General features: G+C 43.9%; 1 protein-coding gene across 1 annotated transcript; it reads left to right on the top strand.

Annotated features, from left to right (window-relative positions):
- Positions 1-2332: 2332 nt before the first annotated feature.
- LOC117811973 (Hermansky-Pudlak syndrome 6 protein) lies at positions 2333-7238 on the top strand. The gene has a single exon (XM_034682483.1). The coding sequence runs from the start codon at positions 2696-2698 to the stop codon at positions 5483-5485; it is 2790 nt and encodes a 929-aa protein (XP_034538374.1). The 5' UTR covers positions 2333-2695; the 3' UTR covers positions 5486-7238.
- The last annotated feature ends 2282 nt before the right edge of the window (positions 7239-9520 follow it).

Below are 9520 nucleotides of genomic sequence, written 5' to 3'. Positions count from 1 at the left end.
GCTAGCTTACATTCTACAAAGTGTATCAAATATCCTGCATCAAATAAACGTCGACCACGCATTGCAGTCTCGTATCAACAATGCCAGACGAATGACTGAATCTGTCTGAATGTGAATCTAAATGTCAGTTCAGTTTATCCACAGTGTCACAGTGTGGGCTGACTTGAAAGTTGCTGACTTGAAAGTTGCCACGAAAGTTTGTTGAAGTAATAAACAAGCCCTTCACTTCACAGTGGGCAAGCTTTCACCATGAGTCACTGTTGAGACTCTCTCTCTCTCCCAGTTTAATGAAGTTATTTTCCCTTGAAAACAAAACACTCTTTTACTTCTGCATGCTGTTAGTTGACCCCTGATACGCCTACCAGCCTGTCCTCTAAAACAACTCATCCAAGTCCGACCCAAATCACTAGATAAATCCTCCTGCATCTGTGCTGTGAAACAGGGTGGCTCTTAGTTTCATAGCTAATTCAGTGAGTCACTTTCTCAGGTTGGTAGTGACCCAACTGACTTTGTTACAGTCTGACCACGTTTTTCACAGACCCCTGCCAAATTGGACGAGGGTGTACTGGAACTGTTTCTGGATGGTTGCCTCTAGAAATGTGGGGGTCAAACTGGTATCCATAGTTACAGTTATGAGTAAGCTTTAAAACATCCCTGCTGTCAAAGCAGAGATGGAAATGATTACGGTTCCTCATCGGTGCTTTTATGGTTTTCACCTCACCTACTGCTGGTTTAGAGCTTGTGCCAGTATACTGCACACATTCCTCGCTCTGTGTCCTTTGAATAATCCTCCAACACAAGAGATTCAGAAATAAAATGTAAGTAGGCAAATGTATTGATTCTCTAGCAGACCTGCTTCTTCTGCTTGTTCTGCCTTTTAAGAGGTCAGAGGTCAGATCCAGCTACTGAAGCTGGATCCATAAACATGCTGTAACATGCTCAAGACAGATACACTACTTGCCAAACACCACAGAATGTATCACTGACAACTGAATAGCATTTCCTCCATATGTCCCCAGCTTTTCCACTGTTGTCTAAGGGGAGGAATTATCTAACTTATATCGATTAGTCAGTGAATCTTTGAATCATCAAAACAAGGTACCCCATTTTTTTTGCACTGAAATAAAAGCACACTATATGACTGAAAATCAAATGGGTTGCCACATGAGACATCCTTCACATCCCATTTGTTGACATTATTTTAGGCAATTGGCGAAGTTTCTAAGACTGCCAGTTATACAAATTTTCGTGTAAATCAGGCCAATGCATAAAAAAGACCAAAACATTTTTAATTCTTGCGACTGAAAATTTAAGTGCTATTTTCACATATTTGCTTGACTTAAAAAAAAAAATCTTCTTCTACCACTATAAAAAAAATAATATAATGTAGTCTGCAAAAATTCAGTTTCTGCAGTTTTAAGATAAGATAAGATAAGATATACTTTAATGATCCCCATTGGGGAAATTATTTTGTTTCAGCAACTTACAACACGCGACAGGGGAATACAACAAGTGTACTTACATAGTGGAAAAATGTGATAATAATAATAATAATAATAATAATAATAATAATAATAATAATAATAATAAAGATAAAAATAAAATAAAATATAATAAATATTACAGATATACACAATCTATGCACACTTCTACCTTATGAATATATAGTAAGGTAAGTTATTGCACAGATAAAATTGCACCAGGTTTAAAAACATACTCAACTCAACCCAACTTAATTTATATAGCACCTTTCATACATATAAGTATGCAGCCCAAAGTGCTTCTCAAAATAACAGAGACAGAAAACAACAGCAATGGTCAAATTAAAAAAGGCTTTATTATAAATAAAATACTTAAAAATAAAATAAAATCAACACAGTAAAATTGATAAAATGAGTAGGAGTGGAAAGAAAAGTTACAAATAATGTAGAGTTCACAAGATCAGATGAATACAGGGAATAAAAAAGATAAATAAATAATTAAATAAGATAAATAAATGTTAAAGCAATGATTCAAGTAATAATGATTAAAATAATAATTAAAATAATAAAAATAATAATGCATTCCAGTGCTAAAAATAAATTATTTCAAATTAAAAGCTAGATTAAAAAGGTAAATCTTAAATTTATCTAGAGAGCATAAAAGTTACTGTACTATTTCTCTGAACACAAAGATGTCAGGATGTTTAACTTGATTTCATTATGATCTTGTGTTACTATCTGGGGCAATGAGGACTGACGACTCCCCAGCAGCCGCAGTTGCTCCTCTCATTGCTCCTCTAAAATCTTTGCCAGCCTTCGTGTAGCTCCTCCCCCTTGTGTAAAAACATCATCGGTATCCGGAAGTACCCGATCCCGTGATGTCAGGGGAGTGCTAGCATAGCATCGGAGCGACCAAAGTGGCTTCAACGGTTCAGGCTCTAAAACTCTCCGATCCGTGATTGTCAGTAAACTGTGTTTGTCCGTTTCTGTCCACCGACATGGAGTCAGCGGAGTCGAAGACTGTCTTTGGATGTATCCTTCCGCGTCAACGTTACCAATGGGGATGAAGCCTCTGGTAGGAAGTCTAACGGGATGCCTCTCAGTTAGCCTGAAGTCGGATTTATGTCCCACACAAGCTAGCAGGCTGGTTCATAGGTTGTGGCAGGTTAACACGGAGCTCAACTCCGCCGCTTAGACTGGAACCAGGTCGAGTTATGGCTCGGTTGGGGCTGGAGCAGGTGACAGATTTCGGGGACTATACTCGCAGTAAAGAGCTGACTGAGATCTTCAAACTGAGCCTGTCACACGTCCGTCTGAGCCCAGATGCTCGTCACATCCATGTCATCCTCCGCAAGCCTAAGGTGGGTCTTGTGACTTTTGACAAGTATGACAAACCTCAGCTGGCCCAGAACCAGAAGAAGCTGGATTTACGTCTCACACGAACCGTACCTATTGTGGATATTTTATACCTGGACTACAACAACAGGAGCAGCAGCAGCAGGGACGCAGTGGTCGTGGCAGTGATTTACGAGGATGGGAAAGCTGAGTTTTGGAGATTCCAGGAGTGCAAAGCAGGCTGGCATCTCCTGCAAACATCGGACTTGTGCAACAGCCCCCGAGCCGTGGTGGTCTCAGTGTGTGCCTGTCCTAATCTTATCGTGTGGTGTGAGGAGAGACCGCCCTCAGAGAGCTCCCCTGCCCTCAGCTCCCCGAGGAACAAACTCAGATACTGTGTTTGCAGACGTGACTTCGAGGTGGAGGAGGGGGCTGTCAGCTTGGGTGGAGTGAAAATCGCCCTCCACAATAACCCAAAATTCAACGTGATCAGTTCAGGGGAATGTGTGCATCTCCTCCCTGACTTAAAAATGAAGCCTCTGTTGAGCATCTCCAAGTTCTTCCTCACCTGGTCCCCTCACCATGACTCCTTCACAGTCAGCACCTCATGTAAAAACACGCCCCTCAAGAAGCTGTCAGCGAAAGAGTCTGACTTTAAGAGACTGGTGCCGGACTGTTTGGGGTATTTATCGACTCTTGACCCGCCTGAGATCTACGACGTCTCACCTACAGGTTGTGGAGGCTTGCTGCTGCTGCTCAGTACAGGCTGGGTGTGTTTTCTGCAGAAAGACGGGGTTCTTCGACAGGTTTTCAAGCTGGCAGACAACTGTTTGGTCAAATTTGGTACACACACTAGTCTTTGCATGTACCAGGACACTCTGGCTGTGCTGGTAGGGCAAAACCTGCATCTGATAGACGTGAACTGTGGCAGGGAGCTGGACAAGCTCACACTAAAGAGAGAGGGGGTGTTATACACGGATCATGCAGAGAAACGGACGCCTCACTTCCTCTCAGAAACTGGACTTTTTATGGTTGTAAACAAGGACACTGACTCCAACAAGATGAAGCCTTGTGGTTTCAGCACAGTGGAGAGTATTGACTCCGGAGCTCTCCTGGTGGAGGCCGTCTTCGAGGAGGCATGTAAATACTACCAGCAGAGGAGCCTGAGCAGCACACAGCTCACTGTGGACAATCTGAAGAAAGGAGGGAGGTTCCAGGCTCCCATCTCTTTAGCCACCATCGTCAGGAACTTCCTCCTGAGGCAGAGAGGAGCAGAACTGTCCCAGAATGGTGACGGGGGATATACAGCAGGGCATGATAAGCTAATGGTGTCTCTGGAGGCTGAGCTCAAGAGTCTAGTCAGTCTGGAGGAGGTGAAGGGGAGCTTAGCAAGGCAGAGTGTGAAAGAGGTGGAGGCTGTGTGTGAGACACTGGTGGAGAAAGAAGTAGCGAGACTGTTGTCCTCCTCAGAGCTGGATCACGAGGCTCTGCTGTACCTCAACTCCATCTTCAGCACCTTCCCCTGCCAGGCGTGGAGGGCGGCACAGGTTGCCTTACAGCTACACTACAACGGGGAGCGTTCTCTGTCCAGCAAGGCGTCACCAGACATGTGGAAAACTGTCCTCACCCCAGCGGTGACACCCAGCACTGCAGCCTCCATGTCGTTCACGAATGGCAGGCCGAAACACAACCACAGCCTCAAAGGTGATCACATCGCCAACTGTAAAGTCAAACCCACCAGCTCCTCTCCTCCAGCGGCCCTGCCCGTGTTCGAACTCCTCTGCGTCTCTGTGTTTCACTTCCAGCCCAGCTGGTTGCCCACGTTCCTGGAGCTCGCCCAGCAGCAGCAGCAGCTGGGCTCCACCGGCCTGGGTCTGAGCTTGGCCACTTCCTCCTGGGGCTTCTCCGGCGCGAGAGGAGGTGAGGGCGGGGAGAACAATGTGCCGCTCTACAAACGGGCCCTGTGCACCCTGTCCAGCCTGAGCGTGGACCGAGCCCAGCAGCAGGATGTGGAGGTGGAGCTGCTGCTGGTCAGCGGGCGGCCCAACGCCATCCTTCAGGCTCTGAGGATCCTCATGGCCATGCAGCAGTGGGAGAGGGTCACCCAGGTGGCTCAGAAGTTCTGCAAGCAGAGTCCACTGCTCAACAAGGAGATCTTCACCACGCTGCTGTGCGAGGTGGCCCAGCATCGAGACCTGGACCCATACCTGGATTTACTGTGGGTGCTCTGCCCTGAAGACCTCACCGTCACAACTATTCTCAACTTGGTGCTGAAAAACCTCCCCTCCCCTAACAGCCCCCCTTCATCCTCTTCGTCCTCCTTCTCCATGTCCATCACATCCCCCTCTCCGCCTGCTCCCTTTGCAGTCCCACAGAACAGCCAGTTAACCATCGGGCTGCTCAAACCCCTGCTGAGAAAAGTCCTTCAGAGGGAGACCAAAGCAAGCCAGCGATACGCCGACATCCTGCAGTCTCCATCGTACCCCCCTCCCGCTCCTCCTCGCCAGCCCGCAGAGCAGCCGAGCGCCGCCACAGATCCCTGCATAAACTCAGCTCTTGAGAGCGACACTGACCCGGTGTATCTTGCAGAAACACCTGAAGAGCAGTTGCCCATACACGCAGCAGCTGTCCCGAGAACCAGGATGGTACTGCCTGCTCACCCGGTCTGAATCAGGAAGATGAACAGAGACCTGACATTCCCCACACATGTCGACAATCAAATCAGTGTGATGCAATCAGTTGTGATATGTGACAGTGTTTTAAAAGGTATTATCAGATGAAGTATGACTACTAGAAACTATGAAATGACTACTGACGATCTTACCGGTGTAAATACTGCAGGTAAAATGAAGCCTTAATGTGTATATACTGTGTCTGTGATGTTATTTATCTCTTTAGCCTTAACTGCACATGGTCTGAGAATGTTATTGCATTGAAAAAGCTTCGTCTTTACCAGGAAAGCATTGATATAAATAATATATTGTTTTAACCCCAGTATGGAGTCTTTTCTGCTCTGACAAAAAAAGGAGCCACTAATCCTCGCTCTTATGGTGTATCATATCTGTGTGTAGAATATGTTTGTTGTTGTTTTGTAGCCACGTTTAATTTCTCCCTGCGCTCATGCAGTGGGTGAATTTCACATGTTTGTGTTTGAATGTTTGTTTTAAGTGTGATACGGTTTAAAGAGGAGGTCCAAGGTTGCCTTACTGACTAGTTAAGTAATCAACATATCACAGGTGTTTAAACATTAACCTGCTTTTTTTGATGGGCTCAACCAGACCACGTATCCTCTCTAAACCAAACCCAAACAACTTTTTTTGCTTCCATTTTTAAATTCCTGTCACCCATTTCTCTCTTCAGACTCCATCTTGTCCAACTCGCCTCTGGACCAGCAGGACATTCCTCACAGTTTGACTTTAACTCAATTTTGGAGGTAATTCTGTTAGGGCTGGAGTGTGGGTTGGGCACGGTGTGACTAACATAGACGCTCTGCTCCTCGCAGAAGGTCGTGTCCGTGCTCCTTCATGGACTCAGTGAGTGGTAATGCCATTAGAGATGTGAGGCCCTCTGTGTTCTCCCTCCTGATAGCTTTCTCTGAAACAGATTGCACTTTTATTTCACCCCTGTCAGTATTGTGTTTGTGCTTTGAATGCATCTGTTGAATGAATGTTTTCTGATTAAGTGCTGTAAACTAACATATTTAAGTGCCTATTATCTTCAGTGCCTGTGTTAATCCTCTCAGTTTGAGTAGCTCGTTTAAATCGAGGAAAGTGTTTTATCATGTAAATGTGGAGCCGTCAAAAACAAAAGTCAAATTTGTAACAAACTTTGAAGACTTCTTTACTCTTCATGAAACTCTCTTGAGCGTTTGGTGACAATCAGACTCCAAAATGCTGCCGAACAATCAGAACGCCTTTCACAGGGGCTGCTCTTCATTTACAGAGCGGTGTCACATTCCTGCTACCTCTCCTCAGCTTCACTCCTGCTCAGGAGTAGGAAGAGGAGGAGGTAGATCAGAAGAGAGCAGTGTTTTTAATCATGTTTTTAGTTTGTTTTTACTCTTCTTGGGTTTTTAAAGTGGTTGAAATCTGTTTTTTATGACATTTTAACTTAAAAAGGAAACACAGATCTCAAACTCAAGGTGAACAAACGTTAAAAAACCTGTTTCACTGTGGACCTGTTATGTTTTCAAGTCAGTGGGAACTCCCTGACTTCCTCAGACAAACCACCGGTCTGATGTGACGACTGCATACAGTTTAAACATTAATTTGCCCTCTCTTGGTTTCTGTTGAATACCTGCTGGATCTGCTCTGCGATGTTTGCGTTGCTGCCTGCTCTCTTTTGAAGTATTTGAAAAGCAGAAAATGTAAACATGTATTTATGAACGGATGCTGTATGCTATTAAACTGAAGATAAAACTTCTTTATGCTGCCTTCTCCCTTTTTGTTTGCATTGTTGCAGTTTAATGCAAATGATTTTTATTCCCTGCAACAACAACAATGCTTGTTATGTTCCCAGTCAGTGTTTGCTTGAACTCTGCTAACATTTGAAGATTAGATGAAGTCACATCCCTCTCTCCATGTCGATAACTGCATAAACCTGTCAGTTACCTGTACACACGTGTGTCAGAGTCATGTACGTGTTATGTCAGTGTTCCCACACATTGCTGTATTTCTGGTTTGTTCAGCTCAATCAGCATGTTCCTTTCACACTGCTGCACACGAGCGGGCACACCACACACTGCTGAGTCTCAACAAACTGAAGTATGAGGACCAATATTTCTTATTTCCTCCTTTTTTCAGAGTGAATTCAGTCAAACTTTAGTAAAAATGTGCTGAAATCAAATCTTAGTTAGGCCCAAATTTAAAGTCTCATACACACACTTCATTCATGTGATCCACTGCCCCCATTTCTAAGTTTCACCATATCCGTGCCATGGACAAATCCACTTACAGCTGCAGTGTGCGTGTGTGTGTGTGTGTGTGATTTGTAGAGGGATTTGAGTGTGTGTGTGTTTGTGTGGTGTGTGTTAATGTTTCAATGGTCGGGGCCCATAAGAGGAATGTTCAGTCGTTCAGCCATTAAGCTTCTGAGGTGACCTCTTTACTAACGCCGATAACAAACAAAATCAGAGGTCAGAGGGCTGTTTTTGTATGCGTGTGTGTGTGTGTGTGTGTGTGAGGGGGGCGTGGGGGCTGGTTCTCACAGCAAACAGACAGCTTCTACATAGGGATGTGAGGGTCTGATCACAGGGGCTGGAATAAATACAGAGAAGGAGAGTGGAGGGTGGTGCAGGAGTCAGAGGGTAATGAGAGGTTTAGTCTTCCCACACGGTCACAAAACAGCAGAGAGCTGCAGAAACAGCCATAACCTGATACCCAACATCCCTCAGCCAGCCCCTCTCTTCTCCTCCCTCTTTCTTTCACTTTCACATTGACTATTTCTGCATCAAACCTCTCCTGTTCCAAGGTCTTTAGTCATGCAGATGCTGTAAAACCATCGATTCACCTGCTTTAATTATAGATGACGTCCTGTAAACAAAAATAAATCCAAACAGCCAGCTCGTCTGTCCTCTGCGGGGACAGAGAGAGAGAGAGAGAGAGAGAGAGAGAGAGAGAGAGAGAGAGAGAGCTGCAAACTGAACGCACCGCTGAGGCTATAAATGCATCGGAGAACATTTTCATCATATTTATTAACAGGCTCTGAGGCCAGAGTTGTTTTGTGCTTCACACAAACTGAAATTGCTTTCAGAAGAGGAACATTTCAGCTTGAAGGGCTTCGAAATCATTCTCAAAACTGATTTTTGTAATACCTCACAGAGCACGCAGTTTATAGCTTAGATAACTAAATTGCTTTTCCTGTTGTGCCTCCCATGACTGGACTATAAATGAGTCTGTGGGTCATCAGCCTCATATCAAATTTGTACAAACCCCCAAAGGCTTTGATTTAATTTATGTGCTGATTGGCTGAAGGGTTGAATACATCTTTTATGCAAATGCCAAAGAGGAGAGATGGAATGAGCAATTAAATATTACCCTACCAACCACTACATGCAGACACGGTCAAGGGTCTCTGTGATGAAATGCAGAAACAGTTTACCTTTTTTTTTTTTCCTCTTACACAAATACATTCTGGTGAGATCTCTGCAGATTTGTAACCAGGTTTTTTTTTTAAAGGTTTTAAGTTGTGATCAGTAGTGAAAGGTTTTATCAGACACCCAAAGAAGGAAACATCCTCAGCTTTGCTCCTACTGATTTCACTGAGCTGAACAAGATGTAGCAAACACTGCATTTTATTTTAACCTTTATTTAACCAGGTTGGTCCCATTGAGCTCAAAGATCTCTTTTTCAGGGGAGACCTGGCCAAGACAGTCAGTCAATGATTTCACATATGTTATCTATTGATACACTGGAAAAAATGCCAATAGAACAAGTGAAAATTTGCTTGCCAGTATTTTAAAGCTTAGTGTCTCAGAATAAGCCAAGAATGCTAACAATTAGTATTTTTTCACTCAAAAACGTTTTTTGCACTAATACATTTCATGTCAACTTCTTCATTTGAGATATATTCACCTTGAGTTGTATTATAGCAGAACTTCTCTAGGTTTAAGACCATCTTGGACTTGAAATAAGATTACAAAGTTTAATTTGAGCATTTTGAGATATAATGTCTTCTCATAGTGAGCTGGATATACTAATATTCAG

This window comes from Notolabrus celidotus, chromosome 4 (assembly GCF_009762535.1).
Source record: "Notolabrus celidotus isolate fNotCel1 chromosome 4, fNotCel1.pri, whole genome shotgun sequence".
NCBI classification, from domain to species: domain Eukaryota; kingdom Metazoa; phylum Chordata; class Actinopteri; order Labriformes; family Labridae; genus Notolabrus; species Notolabrus celidotus.
Note: the sequence above shows the minus strand (reverse complement) of the source record. Positions and strands in the feature narration are given on the sequence as shown.

Coding starts and splice junctions, on each gene's coding strand:
- LOC117811973 (XM_034682483.1), top strand. CDS start 2,696: ATGGCTCGGTTGGGGCTGGAGCAGGTGACAGATTTCGGGGACTATACT.